The sequence below is a fragment of the Tursiops truncatus genome, chromosome 17, assembly GCF_011762595.2.
Source record: "Tursiops truncatus isolate mTurTru1 chromosome 17, mTurTru1.mat.Y, whole genome shotgun sequence".
Lineage (NCBI taxonomy): Eukaryota > Metazoa > Chordata > Mammalia > Artiodactyla > Delphinidae > Tursiops > Tursiops truncatus.
This window is the reverse complement of record NC_047050.1, coordinates 71,903,566-71,924,229: the sequence shown is the minus strand read 5'-3', so window position 1 is coordinate 71,924,229 and position 20,664 is coordinate 71,903,566. Positions and strand designations below refer to the sequence as shown.

Sequence of the window (20,664 nt, the reverse complement as noted above, 5' to 3'; positions counted from 1 at the left end):
CTTATCAATCCAACCTTATCTTACAAACGAAGAAACTACAGCAGGAAGAAGTTGAACAGGCTGTCCAAAGTCCAAAATGTAACTCAGAAGAATAAATTTTAGAGTTCCGCAACTCACGCCAAACAGGAGGGACAGAATCACCAAATAAGGTTTCACCTGATTGTAAAAGTATGTGTGTTGGGGCGTCGTGCTAAGGGAGAACACCTCAAGAACACACCAAACAGAACGTAAACGGAGCGTGCGCTCCCCTGTGATAAGCTCTGACACACCTGCAGTGCAGGCTCACGGTCTTACCTTAGGGAACTGTTTTACAGGAATCAACACTTTCTGTCCCAGCTTCATGTTCTTATTAATCACCACATCAATGTACTTTTCTTCGTCCTTGCCTTCTCCTTTGTGAAACTTTTCTATTTCTGTGGAAGAAAAACAGACAACTGTGAAGTGTCTGACTTAGAACTCCAGAGGCTGGGGGTTCTCCTTGGCTCTACGGTGGCAAGAAACCCAGTACAGAATATGGACTTCAGATGGCTACAGTTTTTTCAGGTAATGACATATGTCCCATTGTCTGGATGATTCTCCACCAGTACAGCGGGAAAACGCACACACCAGGGCACTACAACGTGAAATCTCAATCGCCCAAGCTAATGGAAGGGAACAAACACAAACATAAAAATAGATTTTTTGGGGCCTTTTGGAATCCTAGGAAAAGGCCGATCAAATGGCAAAGAAAAGCCAGAGACTATTCTCAGCTCACCGTTACCAAGCACCGACATCCCTATTTATCAAACCCCGCCTGGCTCTCCAAGGCGTTTCCCATCAAGAATGGGTTCTCCAAGATGGCCTTAAAAGCCCTGGACAACCTTCTGTCAGTCGACCTCCCCAACCAAATCCTCCCTCCTCACAAGTGACAAGCCCAATCACAAGCTCATGGCTTTGTTAATGCTCTTTTCTCTTCTTGTGATGTTATTCTGATGATTTCAATGTCACACATCTCCTTCGAGATTCAACCACATTAAATACTACCTTTTATGTGTTACGGTCCCTTTCCTCAACTGGGCAGCAGCAGCAGCAGTGGGAAACTCAGTCCCTCCCACCACGATACTCACAAAGCACTTCATGCACAATGCTACTACCATTTCTAGCTTAGCTCTGCAGCTTCCGACCAAAGCTTCTAAAAATAAAGATAATTACTAAGTCTCCAAATGAGCTGATCATTTTGTTTCCTTTCTTGTATTATCCTAAGTTTTGATCCTGTAACACTGATCATTCTATATAGAATCTGCATGGGAACAATATACACTGAAACAGAAGTATGTGAAATGTAAACGTTTACATAGATGATTCTTGTTATTGTTGCTGGAAAAAAATTCTTCCAGGGTACTTTTAATTTTGACATTTTTCTATAAAAATAAAATATACATATGGTGAAAAGTTAAAACAGTATCACAGAATATAAAAGTAAAAGAAAGCTTCTCCTATACCCATACTCCAGAGGTAATAATAAAGAATGTTATATACTCTTTCAGAAATTTTCCATGAATAAATCAGCACACAGGCATGCACATATACAATCTGTTTGAAAATTGTAGAACTAACGGTGGATATGAGCTAAATTAGCTTTGTTTTCCTCAGTAAAAAGCAATAAGTCACATGTCACCTGCTCCACTGACTTCAGCTTTAATCAGTAGAAGAAAATAAGTTCCACATTTTATTTTTATTTATCCATTTATGCTATAATTGGGAGTACCTTTAGCGAGTTAGAAGATTTAACAGAATTAGGTACACTGAAACTTACCAGAAAAAAGGATTTTTAATGTTATGTATACATTTGTCAAAATATTTAACTACCTATCTTCTTTTTAAATAACAAAGCATTTTTATAATTTTGAGAACTTAGATGCATAATTTAATATTTAATTCCCTAATCAGCACTCAAAATGTTATTCCTTGCATCAGTGACGTTTAACATTTGAAGTAACATGGAAAGTCATAAAGGTAAGATTAAAAAATTAGAAAAAAATATATATTTTACCATATATTAAAGGTTGAGATATATCTATGATTTTAAAGAGGAAAGTAAAATTTAAAAGAAAAAATATATAAAATACCTCATTTCCTCTCCAGTCAACTTTGCAAATCTTATATTGCTAAAATACCTAGTTGTTACATTAAGTAAGCTTTGAAATATGATGAAATATAATATTTCACTGTTTAAGATTTATTTAAGAAAAAAGTTTAAAGCCCGATGTCCTGTTAAAGCATGTAGGTCTGCATGTACTGGACCTAACACACCACATAGCAATGGAAAGAGCCCCATTCCTGTCACTGGCATCAAACAGATCTGGTTTTCAGCACAGCTCAGGCCCCTGTGACCTCCTGTGGTAACATTCAGAACTGCTCAAAACTTCTGTTTTTTTAGGCGTTGTTCAATCAACAATTTTGCATTTTCTGCTTGATTGAAGATTATAAGTAGGTTGATGTTTTTATGAAGTCCAATAAAGTAATATGCAAAGTAACAGAAGTGTACAAGATGATTTAATGAAATCTTGAAACTGTCCCTAACTGGGAGTTTCATATTCTAAAACTCAGGCTACTACCCCTCCGGTCTTCCTTAGGGAAGGGAAGGCACTGGACACCTACCAAGGTGGATTTAACCTTTTAGTAAATTGGAGCATATGAAGGTCAACCACAGAAAATCCAGCCAAATGTTCAAGGTGGAACACATAGGGGATCTGACTTTCACTAATCCCTAGATTACATTTGTTACATACAGTTTAATGTACCAATGCCATCTCCCAGTGCAGAAATAATAAGCAAATGTGTGATTAGGTTTTAGATGATGGAGGGGATTAAAATGCTATGCTTTCAAATCATGGACACCAAATTTCTGTCAACCTGGGAATCTAGTGTCAGTTGTGTCTTTTTTGGCTTTTGTTTTTCCATTTCTTTTTGTTTTTGTCTTGGTCCCGTACGGAGCCTCCCTAAGCAATGGCCACTTACATTTTAGCCTACCAAATATACTAAAATCCACTAATCCTCTAAAACACAGCAAAATAATCTTTGAATTTAAATAAGTTAAATTTCCAATGTAAGAAAAACTAGTGAATTTTCATTAAAACTGCTTAAGGGCTTCCCTGGTGGCACAGTGGTTGAGAGTTCGTCTGCTGATGCAGGGGACGCGGGTTTGTGCCCCGGTCCGGGAGGATCTCGCTGGGCCCGTGAGCCATGGCCGCTGAGCCTGCGCGTCTGGAGCCTGTGCTCCGCAATGGGAGAGGCCACGACAGTGAGAGGCCCGCGTACCGCAAAAAAACAAAAACAAAAACAAAAAAAACAAAAAAAAACCTGCTTAAATTCTCTCACAGAATCAAACACATCTAAATTGACATTTTCCTTTGTCCCAGCAACTCCATTTCTACAAATTTACCCTACAAATATACTTGGATAGATTATAAAATATTACATACAAAGTTATCCATTTAAAGCACTGTCTTTAATAGCAAAGCACTGGAAATCACCTAAATGTCTATAATTAAGAACCTGGTTACTAAGCTAGGGCGCAGCCATACAACGAAATCACATACAGCCACTTTACAACGTCAGGAAACTCTTTATGTTCTGATAGGAAAAGGTCTCCACCAAATAACTGTTTAGTACACGTACACACACAGTGTAAAACAGTGTAAGAATATATGTTCATATTCATTTGTATATGCACAGAAAATAGCTCACTTCTTCTATATAAGAAACGAGTAACAGTGATTAACTGTCAAGGGGGAAATGCAGTGGATAAGAAACAGGAATAGGTCTTTCGCGGTATCTCTCTTTTACATTGTTTTAAAATTTTGAATTATGTGAATATTTTACCCTTCAAATTTTAAATCTTTAAACACTTTGGCAGAATTTTTTTTTAATATTGGAACAGAATAAAATAAGAATGTATACAGAGATTGCCATGTTTATATTTTGTGTCTTGGCTGAAAATCCAGAGCTTGACTCTCTCTTGATCATTCATTTAAGCGCTTCATTAAAATATTCTTTCACTGAAACTGTGATGAGGAATTTACCTGGACTGCCTATCCCACTTGAAGCAACAGATGTGTTTCTGGAAACTACATGCACAATATTTTATCTTGAGAATCCAATAATACTTCCAATGCAATGGGGTTCACATAGTGAGGGAGAGAGGAACAGGTATCTATCCAAAAAACACTGACTGAGGTCTGATACATTGGAGAAACTGTACTGGGTGCTGGGAAGAAAATACACAGAATCTGTGGCATGTAAACAAACGAATTTAATATAATGTACACAGTGTTGCAGAAAAGGGACTAACAGCTTTGGAACTTGGAAAATTATTCAAAAAGCTAGCAAATGCGTGCTAAGTTCTTAAAGGATGAGGAACAGAGTTTGCCAGGCAAAGAGCCGATGAGTTCTTCAGTGAAATAAAGTAACCCTGGGTAACACCAGTTCACATTCCCTCATCTGACCAGTTAGACGGTGCAGCTGATACACGGAGTTTTACTCCCCCCCACTTTTTCTCCTTTAACAGTACAAAATAGAATAAATCACACAAGTAATCATGACGAGCTCCTGCCACTGTAGAGCCAGTCAGTGAACAAGCTGAGACATGGACTCCATTTCCTCACCCCACATCCTGGGTTCCTGCAGAAAGAACCAGGGTGAGAAGAGGGGGTAGTTCTCTGCGGCCAACACAGAGGAGAAATGAGGACAAAAGCATGAAAAGGCAGGCCAGGTTCTTAAGGTCAACACTGATTACTAAGGGTCCAGTAACAACAGGGAGATACTGAGAGCTGTCAGCTAAGGAGTGAGGTGATGGGCACCAGCCTCAAGGAAAGGGGGGCCTGAGCAGAAATGGAATGGATGGAGTGTGGAGAGAGAGCGCAGATGACATCACAGCTGGATGATAAGACAATCTGTCCCATGAACAGCGCATGAGGGATGCAACTAGAGGGCTTATTTCTATTTGGACAGAAAGCCATCAGAGAGGCAAACCCTTCGTATTCAGAGGAGGCATCAAGCCCACAGGACATCCGGGCTGGAGCAAACACACAGGCGTGCCTGCACACCTCTCCCCTCCCTTGCCCTCTACCCCTAACCTAATGCCCAGCTTTTCACGGCTTCTAAAGCACCAGCTCACCGAGGTTCAGGCTTCTGCACTTGTTCCCCAAGACTGGAACACTTCTGGGGACTTTTCCTGGAATAACAGCCTTCTCTTTGGTGCCTCGGCCTAGATTCCACTTCCTAGAAAGACTGTCTTTGAATTCCCAGACTAGTTACCCAAAACAACGCAGCGTTCCAGCATGATACTCACCACAGGTGTTAACTTCCTACTAAATGTCTGTCTTCTCCAACAGACTGCCAGTCCCCTCCCCACACTTAACTCCTTTCGTGGTCCCAACAAAGCTGGGAGGCAGGAAGGGGCAAGGAAAGGGAACGAGAGACTGCACGGAGAGGGCAGCCTGGCAGGGCTTGCAACTTCCCCAGAGGAAGCAGCCAGCCTGTGCTAACCTAACAGGGGGGAAGCCAAAGAGAACACACACTGGGATCTCACTTCCTCCTGCAGACCTGCTGCTGGTGGCTCCACGGGGGAGGGGCAACCCAAGCAGAAGCCAGAGGGTGACAGTGTCTGCTGATGCAGCCCTCAGGCACCCACATCAGCCCCGGGCACAGAGCGGAGGAGGGTGAAAGAGGAACTGGTGAGGCAAAAATCAGCAGTCCAGCCCCACATCTTTGGTAACTGAAGGAAGCTTTAAACAGTGTCTGATGCCTCCGATACATACAAAAGTTTCCTTTTGGGCTTACACCACATATAATATTACACAGCAAAATACTGAAAAGTAACGAAAATCATTTTAGAGATCACTTATTACGACAGTACTAAGTAAATAATAATTATCATGACTTTGTTGACAATGGTTCACCAGGTTAAGGGCTGCATGTTTGACTTAAGGTCTCTCTTTATTCTAATGAACTTATGATCTATCACCTTCATTTTACAGAATAAGACCCTGAGGATTCAAATGGGTTCGAAGCTTGCCAAAGGTTGGACAGTTCGTAAGTACCAAGGCAGGATTCACGCTAAGATTCAGCTAACGTTAAAGCCTGTTTCATTAGCTGTTTAAAAGCTATGTAATAAAAATTCATGAAAGGTTCAGATAAGTATAAATAATGCAAATCAGCCTGCACAATTAACTACTAGGGCAGACAGTAATATGGTCAAAAGCTGCCCCCCGCCCTTTCCCAAGGACCTTAACTATGTGTGAACTTACTAAAGGACAGGGGTTAGCCTGGATCTATAATGAAACAAGAAGTCCACATAAGCAGAATGATAATACCTACATGCTCCACATTCAGACAGCTATTTCAAAATAATACAAGAGCCTAGTTGGAGGATTTAAAATGATCTTAAAATATATATAGTGTTCACAGCCATTGTAAATTCTGTTTGACAGATTACTAAAATGTTATTATGCCTTCTGGTCAGAAAAGATATTCCTTAACCTCCAACATGACAAATGTTTTCACAACGGAATTATTTTATTTAAGCAAACCAAACCTAACAGAACACCTATTAGATTCAAACCAGAGTTTAGTACACTAAAACCTGCCCAGACTAGACTGATTCATACAGCTCATGATCTTGCAAATAATCTTCCATAAACAGAAATAAACGGCACAGCAGAATAGAGATGCATATCACTATCTGGTAAGAATAAGCTCATCATAAATACACAAAAATATACCATCCGGGGAGCAAAAAACAGTCAATACTTTAAATATTAAAATGCTTGGAAGTAAACCTCTTTTTATGAAGACAAGACAGTGTTAATAGTTGTACGCAAAGTCTCCTTAAATACATACACAAGGCGTAAGATTAAAACATACACACAAGGAAATGACAGTCAAATTCCTCCAGGGAGGAAAAGTAAGATTGATAAGGAGGGAGGGAGAGAGGAGGGAATTACAGCTGACCCTAGAACAAGGAGGGGTCGAGGGCGCTGATCCTCCCCACAGTCCAAACTCCGTATGTAACTTATAGTTGGCCCTCCGTACCCACAGTTCCTCTGTATCCACGGTTCCGCACCTGCGGAGAAAACCATTATTTTCTATTCTTAAAAAAATCTGCGTAAAAGCGGACCTGCACAGTCCAAACCCATGTTGTTCAATAGTCAACTGTAATTCTACCCATCATGGATAATTAACAAGAATATAACAATAATACTGGCAGCTGGAATTTATTTACTGACTATTGTCCAGGTATTTAATCCTTGTAACCATGCAGCAGAGTAGATGTAATCTTCATTTTACAGAAAGGAAACAGCTGCTTACAGAATCCAGTGATTTAGCTAAGATCCCAGAGCAGGCCCGGATCTAGGATTCCAACCCCAGTGTACCTGATTTCTAAAGCCATGCTCCCCTCCAGTTTCTTAGTATCACTGTAGTAAAGGGATCTTGATTTTGAGTGAGAAAAAATTCTTTGGATTATTACTTAGTTCTGGGGGAAACTAACCAAGTTATTACAAGTATCAAAAGAAATGATGTTTATCAAAGTGCTTTGAAAACTATAACACATAATGCAAATACAGGTTATTCTTGTTTACTCAATACAAAGCCTAAATTGTGATGACTGATTTACACGTATCTCACTGTAGAACGGATTTCAAGAAGAATTTGTGAAAGCAATATGATTCTACAAATTCAAATCAAGGTTAACTAAAAAACTCTGAGCACTACTCAGAATTATTGTAACAAATTTTACCAAATTATTTTTAAGAGAGAAAACATGCTTCCAGTGTACTGGCCCCTTTTCATCCCCTTAAATATATGCAGTCATTCACCAAAAAAAAGGCATCATGGCAGAAAAAAAATACAAAGATAAGACATGTTGATCATTCAATGCCCCAGTGAAATGTAAATTTATCATCTAAACAAGGGGAAAGACTCAAAGACCTTCAGAAATGAGGAGGTCACTGGATTTTGGTACTAAAGTCTAACAATTTTCAAAATAAACTTCTGATTGCAAAGGTTTGTGTGTGTGTGTGTGTGTGTGTTTTTAAGAGAGTTTGAGCCTTATTAGTAATGGCAATGGGAAAGCTTAAGGATTTTTTTTTTTAATTAATTTATTTTTTGTTGTGCTGGGTCTTCATTTCTGTGCGAGGGCTTTCTCTAGTTGCGGCAAGCGGGGGCCACTCTTCATCGCGGTGCGCGGGCCTCTCCCTATCACGGCCTCTCTTGTTGTGGAGCACAAGCTCCGGACGCGCAGGCTCAGTAGTTGTGGCTCACGGGCCCAGTTGCTCCGCGGCATGTGGGATCCTCCCAGACCAGGGCTCGAACCCGTGTCCCCTGCATTAGCAGGCAGATTCTCAGCCACTGCACCACCAGGGAAGCCCGCAAAGGGTTTTTATAATTTTAAAACCATAAACACCAAGGAATGTACATCAGAGGTGAGATGTTCCTCAAAATTGGTAGAAGGAATCTAACAAGTTGAACAATTACAGTATTCTAGACACTACCCTGGTTGCACACACGAAGGCCACAGAACTTCTCAGAGCGCTGGGACAGGAATTACCACCCCCTTTTCTCCTGTACACCTAGTAAGTGGCAGAGCTAAAGTCTGACTGCAGGATTCTCTGACTCTCAAAAGGTTTGCTTCTCCCTCAAAATACTCACAACTGGCTTCTGTGAAATAAAATTCATATTTTATGGCAAGAAAAGAAAACTTGAAACATAGAAAGGTTTCTCTGCCCTTTGGCCTCCTGTCTCCCCTCTACTGTGCATTGTGGAACTGCATTAGGCATCAACCAAACCTCCCCACTGGCAGAAATACCTGCTCAACCATGAGGAGCAACATTCTAGAATCCACAGGACAACTCCTTAAAAGATACCCTTCCTTCTGAATCTTGTAAGGGGTCACGCTGACCCGTGGCCCACTACCTGCTTTGTAAGCTGAGATCTGGATTGTGTAAACTGTCAATAATACATCATTTAGAATACAGCCCTCTGTCTCAAACACGTATATAACTGCGCTTTGGTTTATATACGTGACCTCTGGAGCCTGACCGGCAGAACAGTTCCCAGAACTTTCTGAGAGGTTGTTCCTGGGTTATAACCCTCAATTTGGCTCAAATAAAATTTCAGATTGACTGATTAATTTCTGTCGACACTTCAAAACAAAACAAAACCTCCTGAGCCAACAGGTAACATAACAGATTAAATTCCACCTCCAATATACGAACAGAATTTTATAGGAATAGTCAGTCAACTGCATTCACTGAATACCCGCTGTTTACTGAGAAACATAACAGGAGCAACAGAGGAAGACAAAGACATAATAAAAGTACAACAGCGCAAACTAATTTCCAGGATGCTTCTAGGCACAACAAAAGATCAGGGCTCAGGGTCCCCCAGTTTTACCAGTCCTAATGGTTAACACTGGCAAATTTCTCTCTTGACTCACTTTCATCTGGTAGTAAGGAAAGTTCTGAAATAAGTATTTATTGAAACTGGTTGCAAGGAAATGTCTCAGCTTCTACTTAAATCACCCAAAAAAGGCAGAAAGATGAACCTAGACAACAGAGAAAGAAGAGGCTAGGAGTTCTTGCCAACACAAACTGACCAATTCCAAAAGATTCAGGATTACTCTTTTTTATTTTATTTTATTTATTTTTGGCTGCATTGTGTCTTCTTTGCTGAGCATGGGTTTTTCTCTAGTTGCGGCGAGCAGGGGCTACTCTTCATTGCGGTGCGCGGGCCTCTCACTGCGGTGGCTTCTCTTGTTGCGGAGCACGGGATCTAGGCCCGTGGGCTTCAGCAGTTGTGGCCCGCGGGCTCTAGAGCACAGCCGCAGGGTCAGTAGTTGTGGCGAAGGGGCTTGGTTGCTCCGCGGCATGTGGGATCTTCCCGGGCCAGGGCTCGAACCCATGTCCCCTGCGTTAGCAGGCGGATTCTTAACTACTGCACCACCAGGGAAGCCCAGGATTATTCTTACTGTATCCCAATGCATTTGTCAAATGAAGATTCGGTAAACCCACAGACTAAATGAAGACAACAATACATCAGGTTAATTGAAGTCAATAATGACTTAAGTCAGTAACTATTGGGAGGAGGAATGGGATTAACTACTAAAGACAAGAAAAGGAAAATCTACTGTTTAGTTTTACCTGCCTAAGGGTTAAACCACATTTCTCACTTTTAATTGCAAACATCATTAAGTATACTGCAAAAGACCAGCTATCTTAAACAATTATCAGGCTCCAGAGGTCACCAATTAGAGCCCTGCAAGGATTTGAATTAAAAAAAGGTTTTATGATTAGGTGAAGTAATGATCCAAGAAAGAGATTAGTTCTGTTCAGACTGCACTCGCTATAAAACCCATTTCCTTTGTGTGAAGAGTCAATGTCTTTCTCATTTATCCCGCAGGCATTATCACACTTTGGGATAGAAATATGACTGTACTAATGATATTCTATAACAGCCATATAATACAAGCATTTTGCTCTCCTTTACTTTCATATCTAATAAGATTACCAATGAATATTTTCTATTGGTTAGATATACAATAATACAAACTCTGTGGGTGTGACAGACTGTTCAAAATAAATTCAAAGTAGGATACGATCATGCTTTGGCTCTACATTTTTAGGTCAGTTTCAGAATCATAGCCAGTCTCTATTTATGCAGCAAAGAGTTAGAATAACTGGGGGAAAATAATCCTTAAGACATGAAATCCTATTTTTTCATATAATGATTACTTACAGGTTCACCTTTATAAAAATAATTCTAAAAATAAATAGCATGATCAAGGATTACAACCAGATCCCCAAGAACACTGACTCTGATGCTGTTTAAAAGGCATATTGACGAAATCATGAGAGATATGCTAGAGTAATAAACGTCACTAAAAAAAAAATGCAGCTTAATATTAGTACAAAACATACAAGAGGGCTTCCCTGGTGGCGCAGTGCTTGAGAGTCCGCCTGCCGATGCAGGGGACACGGGTTCGTGCCCCGGACCGAGAGGATCCCACATGCCGCGGAGCGGCTGGGCCCGTGAGCCATGGCCGCTGAGCCTGCGCATCCGGAGCCTGTGCTCCGCAACGGGAGAGGCCACAACAGTGAGAGGCCCGCGTACCGCAAAAAAACCCCACAAAAACATACAAGATGCCTAGAATACTATATTTCCCTCACAACTCAATGCTTTTCTAAGCTACCTAAAAACTGCCGAACAAGCATAAAACACTTTTTAAAAACAAAATACAATTACAGCAGAAACAATTTTGTCACTTAGATTTAATCATCATAGAAAGTTAAAACACTGATAAACAATCCAGCTGTACACACTATTTAATAGTCACAGCCTCTGAGGACAGGATATATCTCTACACAGATACATACAAGTATTGAAAATGAGGACACCTTCCCACATCAATTTAAAGCCAGGATGTGTTACCCGTACTAGGTCTTTCTCCAGTCACATTTCATATTTTCCTTCTCCTTATGAGTCAGATGCTATCTCTCCACGGTGGACATTCCCACTGGGGGTTTTCTTAAAGGGATTTGTCAAGTTACATATAGATCTTCACGTTCTAGACCAAGCTGTACATTAAAATCATCTAGGGTCTTACAGAAAGATAACTACACTGAGGCCAGTAAACAGCATTCTTCTGTTTTCATTTTGTCCTTCAACCATGAAGTATCTGGTTAAGCAATCATGCACTCTAGTGGGTTCCACCTGTCAAATCTACTGACAACTGGGCCATCTATTTTGAGGCTGAAAATACAGATAACTTTTAACTTCACAGAACTGCACTGCACGGCCTACCCAGGTAAATGAGACACAATCAAAGGATAAATACAGAGCATTACTTTGACGAAAACTAACAACTAGCATGTTAGGTTAACGTCTGACTGTCCTCTATTCTCTTTTCTTAAAACACAGAGGTGGGATAACTTATTGATCTATTCTATGAACGAGTAACAAACTAAGATGAGAACACAGAGACTAATAACATGGACAGGAATCCAGAGAAGTGTTCCCCTAGACTTTCAAGAATCTACCAATTTTCACAGCAACAATGGTTACTGGCTCACCAAATGGTCCCCATACATAATCAGATATACAGTACATGTAAAGTATCACTATTTCATCGGGGAAGGGGGATGACAGGAGGAGGACGATTAGAGGAAAAAAAGAAGTCTAAAAGGCTCTATAAGGGAGGAAATAATGGGAAAAATTGAAAAGTACTATCTAAAAAAACCAACTGAAATAACTGAAATGCTTATCCTAAAGGATAAATGATTCAGGAGAGAATCATTAACTTATATACAATTATTTCTGCATGTCATACCAAAGAGAGATTAGATTTGGTCGGTAAGAAGGCCAGTGGCATAGAATTAAAACTAAAAGGCAGAGATAGAGAAAGGAGCTACCACTCATTTTAGAGATGAAGATTCTAAAAACAGCATTTTCTGAAGAGGGAACTAGCTACCCTGAAGAGATTTTAAGTTCATCTATAGAGGCCTGACCAGCACAGGCTGGACCCACTTGGCAGGAATGTTCTAGAGAGGATTCAAACGCCTGATGGCAAGCTGAACTTGAAGGTTCCTCTCGACCCTGAGATTTATACACGTCCCTGTCATCTGTCTCACTGACTAGCTCTTATACAAATAACACTGTGTTATTAATCATCACATGCCCAGTACCTGGCTCTTCATCATTAATATAACATGCATTCAAAAAATACTTGTTGAGTGAGAATGAATGATGATATTCTTCACGGAAAGGCCCAGTAAGACTTGATGAACTTTTAAGAACACCCAAGGTTCAAATTAAGCAAAACGGAAGTCACCTATCTTTCATTTCCATAAGCAAACCATCTATGCCAGTTACTAAGCTATCATCTCAGCTCCATACACCCCATCGGGAAGGCTGGGCAGGGAATCTACCAGCCCCGTTTCTCCGCTGCCGGCGCTTCCCTATGGCTCCTGCATCTGGGGTGCCAGAGGAGGGAGGCAGGGGCACCATCCCTTCCGTTTTGCTCCAGGCTCCTGGCAGCATACAGAACAGGGCTTCCAAATTCTGGCATGACTGATTTCCACATTTCCCCCACATTCTCTGCACCTCCTCAGCAAGCCGGGACCCTCTCCTCAGAGGCCCGAGTCCCAGCCCTCTGAGCTCCTTTACAAGCTCCTGAGTAGCCAGACTCAACGGGCCTTGGCCCCAGCTCCACAGAACACTTCCTCCTACGCGTCTTCTCTTTGTGTCTCCAGCCCTGATGGCGCTGGCTCGCGGCACAGCCTGTGTTACTATTTCTGTTACTTCAGTATTCCTCATTTGCTTTTTCAGTCTTCTAGCACCTCCCTAACCAATCCTCTACATTAAATCTCCTTTGTTACAATGCCTGCTGTGATTCCTGTTTACCTGACTAGATGCTGACGGACACACCACCTTGGTAAGCTCCTGGAAGTACAGTGGAGAGTCCCTGGACTCCACAGGCTGGACGTCTCAGTACTACGTGGCAGGCACCACGCTGGGCCCCCATCAGCCACAAACCAGGCAGGCAGTGAAGTGGTGAGGAGGACACAGGGGTCGGGGGGCAGCCCCAGCCTGACCACAGGAGAGTCTCTGGCAAGTCACTAGCTTCGCTGAGCCCTCCTTTCTGCGTGTGTAAAATTGGGGGGAAACCTAGGTTTGTGTGACCTATCCCCAAGTCTGGGGGGTGGAAGTCACTAATCTAATGGCATCAGCACCTTCCAATTTGATGCTTCTAGTTCATTATTACTTGGAAACCCAATAAACATTTTCAGACCAGTGATTTATGAATGGTAAGAAGGCCTTCCTGGGCAGCATCTCTTTCACCTGCTGAGAGCGCATCCTCGCTTGCTTCCTGGGTCTCAGCCACATCTTGGAGAGCTGAGAACAGGAGGTAACTCAAGCACTGTGGGAGTGGTGTGCCTGTTACTCCCCACTCCCCCTGCAGCATATACCACCATGATCATCAGTGTGTGGGAAAACGGCACCTACGTAATGACATTAGCATAGACGGTCTCCATTCAGGGTAATGTAATGAATATCCTGGAGGCTGAATTATCTGAGCTACATCTCTGACTTCCCTTGTGAAAAGCACAGGAAGACAATGTAATCTGGGACTAGGCAACTGCAGGTGATGTTTACCTTGAGAAGCAGACCTATCGGTACCCTAATTTGAGACGCATAGAGTAAACTTGCACGAATATATAACCATTCAACACATTATTCAGAGGGAAAGTGTTTATCATCTTCAAAACATTTGCTATTCCAAGAACTAATTAAGTTTACAAACTAATTAAGTCTGGTACTGTGAATACCAGAAGGCAGGAGATGTACAAATCATATTGTTAATTATGCCTCTGACAAAGAGACTGTATTACAGGTATTACATACAAATGCTACAACCAGCCAAGTCCTTTAAATTCCATGATCTCAAGCTTGGGAACAAATGAAGCCAAAACATGAGCATAAAATGAATGTAAAATTAAGCTGCTCAGAGGAGAGTTCAAAAATAGCCCGAAGTGAATGCTTAATCGAGTTATTCTCTCACCTGTTTTTGCTCATGGCACTCCCAGAGCAGCCCATTAACCCACAGCCTGCAGACAGGCACGACTGTCTAGCTCTTTGACACCTGCATTGAGAGTGTATAATTTAATGATGATATGGAAAGAAGAGCTTAATTTAGTGAGACTTGAAGTAATAAAAACATGGGTTCAAATCACAGACCAGCACTTACTTACACTATGACACTGGGAAAAACTAAGCGAGTCAGCGGGCTCTCAGTCCCCTGGACTATCAATTAGGGATACTGAGACCTACGGCTGGAGCTGCGGGGATTGATGATACACCTCAAGTGCCCTGCCTCGACGCCACACACAACAAATTCTCGCCTCCTGCACACTCCAGATTTCTGTATATTAATTCAAGCAGAGGCATATATGAAGAGAAGGCTAATACAAATTTAATGAAAATTTAAATATTGATATAATTAAAGCAAAGATCATCAGAAGAAATCATAGTCACAGTCATCTAGATCCTCTTGTAGTGAGAAATCTGGTCACTCGTGGTCGTGCCGCCCCTGGGCAGGGTCTGGGCACCAACGGTCAAATCAGGAGCTCTCTGAACATGAGGTCGGAGGGCCTTAAGTCCTCTGTCCTAACTCACTCCTTGCTTAGGATTCACTTGGGTGAGTTGCTTATCCTCTCTCTGAAACTCAGTTTCATTGCCTGTCAAATGAGGACTCCCTATTACCTCACACAGTTGAGGTGGAAATAGAGACCACCGGAAAGAGCTACGCAAACATCAGGGGGACCACACAGCAAGGGCCCCGAGGTGATTCCTGTGTGGGAGGGAGGGTCCCTCTAAGTGGGATAAGTAAGCAAGCTGCAGGGCCATCGGTCCTTACAGGGAAGCTTTCCAACTGCAGTTAACAGAGGGATGGCAGGTTAGACCTTCCCTTTGCCCTTCAGGGCTCGGCCGGCTCTCTAAACTCAGGGCTCTGTAGGAAAAGCAGATCTGCTCCCTCCGCAGAGCAGTGAGGGTGGTGTGCTGGGTAAAGGACACTTTCCCTGCTACAGCTCACAGAACCGTGCATTTGCACAAGGTGTGCAGAAAACTGTGCTTCTGGGATGACTCTGACACAGGACACTGGTCTGCCACGTGACTCCCAGGCTAGAAGCACAGCACACAGTCATTCCACATGTGCGCAGGGACCACTCAGACGGGAGTCAGACCCACCTGGACCAGCGCCGTCCTGGGGGAACCTCTGTGAGGGTGGAAACGGCTCCCGAGCACCCGAGGTGCAGCTTGTGTGGCTGGAGAACCGAATGTTCACTTCTGTTTCATTGTAATGAATGAATGAATTAAAATTTAAATGTAAATAGCCCCAAGTGGCTAGAAGCCACCCCAGCACAGATCTAGAATACAGCTAAACCTAGACAGGAAGTGAAAAGGCCTGTGACTGCAGAAAGAGGTGCCACGAAGTTCGGACACTTCTTGGTCATTCAACAACCAGTTCCTGAGTGCGGACAACATGCCAGCCGCGCTCCCTAGCAAACACCTACCGTCCGTGGGCAGCAGCTGGAGAAGCGCACACGGACTCTGGAGCCAGGCCGCCAGGCTCAGTAAGCGCTGGGCACGCTACTGTGTAACACAATGATACCGACTCTACTCTCAGGAAATACATACTCTAGGAAAGCCTACACGTGGCTACTCACAGTGTGAAGTTTGCATTTTAAGTACAAATGAAGTATTACAAAACTTAAGGGACACAGCAAACACTTCCAGGTCAGCAGATCAAGGGGAACTTCCGGACAGGCGGTCCCGCAGCTGGCCCTGAACGAACGGGCCTGGCTCCGTGCAGGGGAGCCCTATGCAGGGGGGCACACGAGCCGCCCCATGCACACAGGGCCGTGGTGATGTCTGCAAAGCCACCGAGCAGCAGAGTGCAACAAACCCACGTGGTGCAAAGGCGGGAGCACCTGGTGATGCGGCTGAGAAGGCGGGGAGACTGCAGACAGACTCCCAGCGCTCTGCTGGGTGAGCAGCTCTCCCGTCAGGACTGGAGCCTCGGGAGGCACTGACACGGGGCAGGAGCAGGAAGGCCTTCACGGTCCAGAAGAAGAGAAGCGGCCTCGGACGGCAGCGCCCCACAGCGACTGTGTCGGAACTGGTGCTTTAGTGTCCGCAGCTGTTTGCGCTAAGGTTAAGCTACTTTCACAAACAAAGATGTCCCATAAAAGCTGCACAGGAATGAAAAAACATGATACAGAAAACGTGGGTCTTGAGACCCTCTACAGGCCCTTGTAACTACCTACATCAGAAGAGTGAAGCAAATTTTCAAACTTCAATAATTCATGCAAAAAGTGTAAGATGTGCTGGTATGAACTTCAGTGAAAAAACTCACACATTATATGTTAAACCTGAGGCCATGGGCGGAACACCAAAAAAAGTGAGAATTACTACACAATAGCACCCGCAATGCCTTCTTGTAAATACAAGGTCATTTTACTGAGACTAAAAAATAAGATATTAAAGAAAATGCTGTTATATAACATCTCTGAGAGAACAACCAAAAAATCCCTACACTACAACTTTTCTACACGACAGGAAGAAAAGGAGTGATAAGCAACATGTCTGGTAAACATGATAAGCTATAACTAACTGGTAAAACAGATACAAATCGTACTGAAGGATGGGTAAAAACGTGTGACTTCATTTTTCTTTTCCTCTAATCTACTTCTAGCTTAAATCTGTTGAATTCATGCCTATTTCCTTCAAACGCATTCAGATCTCCTAAACATTCTCTGATACCTTTTAAGTTTCTTGCTCAATTGCTACACCTGATTCTTCCAGAAATGATTTTTACAAGTCATAGAAAAAACATGTTAAAAGAAAAAAACTTTGCGTGAAACAAGAACCAACAATGCCAAGAATCATGACTGATATTATACATGGGCTTTCAAAAGTCTGAATGCCAAGGAATCACACCTTTACGTAGCCCTTTGTTCATGTTTGAGGCTAAGTCTCACCTGCCTTAGCTGCAGTGATTTTTCAGGATCAATGATATAGTAATAAAAGAGATATAGTAACATTAAGTATGAGAATATGATTTTCTATTAAAAAATCCTGAAAGTCATTGTAGCCATTAAATAATAGTCTTAATTCTATCATAGAACTAACAAAGGAAAACTTTAAGTGTAACAATTCTTTTTCATTTAACTTTTTGGCAGCATAAAGGGGATAAGAACTCTAGCATGAGCTCTATTTACAATAGCCAGGACATGGAAGCAACCTAAGTGTCCACTGACAGATGAATGGATAAAGAAGAGGTGGCACATATATACAATGGAATATTACTCAGCCGTAAAAAAGAAACAAAACTGAGTTATTTGTAGTGAGGTGGATGGACCAAGAGACTGTCATACAGAGTGAAGTAAGTCAGAAAGAGAAAAACAAATACCGTATGCTAACACATATATATGGAAGCTAAAAAAAAAAAAAGGTTCTGAAGAACCTAGGAGCAGGACAGGAATAAAGATGCAGACATTGAGAATGGACTTGAGGACACGGGGAGGGGGAAGGGTAAGCTGGGACGAAGTGAGAGAGTGGCATGGACTTATATATACTACCAAGTGTAAAACAGATATCTAGTGGGAAGCAGCCGCATAGCACAGGGAGATCAGCTTCGTGCTTTGTGACCACCTAGAGGGGTGGGATAGGGTTAGGGTGGGAGGGAGACACAAGAGGGAGGACATATGGGGATATACGTATATGTACAGCTGATTCACTTTGTTATATAGCAGAAACTAACACACCATTGTAAAGCAATTATACTCCAATAAAGATGTTAAGAAAAAGAAAAAGAACTCTAGCATGGGAGGAGAACAAGATAAAAGGAAACTATTTAAAAAATATTTTTTCCTTGCCACCTAATATAAAAAGTCTCTTTGATCAAATAAAATCCAGAGTAAATCTCCTCCTGCCAGGCAAGCTTAAAAACTCAGGAAGAGAAAGTAAGTAAGATAAATGAGTTTAAGGCACTCTGATGTGTCTCTGGAGTAAAAATTAATACTTTTTAAAAACTAAGATGTGTAGACACTATGCCATAACAAAAAGATGACCTGCTGGCCATATCCTGTATCTAAAATTTTGTATCTTCAGAAACGGGAAATTATAATGAAAGACAAAGTTAGAGGTAAGAACTGCAATTTCCTTTTTGTATAGATAAACACATACATAAATAGCCAGGAATTCAGGAATTTTAATAGCAAGAAAGTGGACCAGTAGAAAAATCAACTTAACAATAAGCGTTAAGTGGACTTGAATTATATCTCCAACACAGAAAGCTGCATGACTGTGGTTAAATTACTTAATCTCTGACAGTCTATCTTTTAATTGGCAAAATGTAGATAATAATGTCTAATATGCACACTGTGGTGCGCAACTAAAACAGAAAACAAATGTAAACAACGCCCGACAGGCAGCAGATACTTACTATTTATATTGCTATTATATTTCATTTAGGCACATCTAAGGTGATAGCCCTCTCCCCCCAAAAAAGACACTAAATATCGACCCTTCCCAAACACAGAGCTCTTTGCCATCTTCCAACTCTTTCTTCCAGCACAGTCAGGTGCCCGCCTGCTAGAATAGGCACCAAAACTGACCTGTGGGTTGTAGGGTAAGAGAAATAGGAAAAGCAAGTCAATTCTAAGAGTAAAGCACAATGAACAGAACCACTCTGAAACAAAACTACCCCAAGTTTATGATAATGAGGATTCTTTCAAATACCCTGGCCCATCCAGCACAGAGGGAAACAGGTGCGCCGGAGCCCCCGCTGTGATGGCACTCCCAGTAGCGTATCTTCTCCCAGCTCCAGACCCTGCACCTGGGGACAGGTTAATAATGTCTTTCTTACCTCTTCCATATGCTCTACACCTCAGAGTAAGTGCTCAATGTATTTTAGACTACTAAATGAAGAAATGATTAATACATGTGTACTTATATTCAAAAGAAACAACAGCGGAAGAAAACAAGTATAATCGTTACCTACTCCCTCAAAACCATTTCCATTCACCTATGTATGGAATGCCTGTTGCATGCCAGGGGCTCTGCTGGCTGCGGAGTTCTTCCAGAAACAAGACAGAGATTCGGTGATCCCGAAACTTAAGGCAGAGCAGGGAAGGCAGGCATCAGGGAGACAATTACAGCAAAGGCGATGAGTGTTCTGGCTGGGGGTCCACAGGCTGTGAAAGACAAGCCCAAAAGCTCAGTTGAGACCGCTGCAGGGTCAGCGATGGACAGGCAAGTTAAGACTTGCTGAGAGGTTTTCAGCACAAGAATTATATGCTCAGGTCTGGATGTTAGGAGATCACTCTGGCCGCCCTAGAGAGGAGGGTCTGCCAGGGAGGAACAACTCCGTAGGGCGGATGAACCACTTAGGAGATGGCTGCTGAGACATTTCTTAATGACCAAAAGCTCTCTTTATCATCCCCCCAAAACTCCCAAAGAAAGCGTGTTTTATGTACTACGGCTTCAGTGCCGCAGAGCAATCCAATATGGATACAACACAACCAGGTTTTTTTCATCTTTGAGTTTGTGAACATCTTGAAGCCCATTCATTCCCTTCATAGAGACATGAAATATCCTTAAATGAACACATTAGCCTTAAATGAACTTAAATATCCTTAAATGAACACATTTCATTAGAATGAAACCACAAACCACAGCGCAGCATAAAGAAAAGGCACACAGTTTACACGGTGCCATGGTGATTCTGTGGATTTACCATCACATGTAAATCATCTGACAATGACCTGATTACTAACAGAATAATAATATATTTTTGAGGAGCTGGATAGGATAGTACAAAATGGATGGCCAATTTCTACCCTCATGACCTCAGGTAAGTTAGTTATTCACTTGGTTACAACTTTACTCACTTTTAAAAATAGAGAAAATACTACCTACTTTTCATGATTATTGAAAAAAATAAGTTCAGTGTATAAAGGAATATCTACTATTTGGGGGAAAAAACAACTACTAAGCACAGTATCTGACACACAGCAGATGTTAATGACTGTTGCTTTCATATGCGTTTCCATTAAAACATCA

At 42.0% G+C, this 20,664-nt stretch overlaps 1 protein-coding gene across 13 annotated transcripts in view; it reads right to left on the bottom strand.

Annotated features, from left to right (window-relative positions):
• The window catches only part of KHDRBS3 (KH RNA binding domain containing, signal transduction associated 3), a 204,554-nt gene that overhangs the window by 133,995 nt on the left and 49,895 nt on the right, over positions 1 to 20,664 (bottom strand). For 12 of the 13 annotated variants that reach the window (XR_002175725.3, XR_002175724.3, XM_019931972.3 and 9 more), the window contains one exon: positions 295 to 413. Coding sequence is in view for 11 of the 13 variants with exons in the window: in XM_073794788.1 (XP_073650889.1) it covers positions 295 to 413 (119 nt within the window). In the remaining 2 variants the exon portion in view is untranslated. Of the gene's footprint in view, positions 1 to 294; positions 414 to 5,332; positions 5,464 to 20,664 lie in introns of those variants that run through there. The other variant, XM_019931973.3, reaches the window with a different exon arrangement.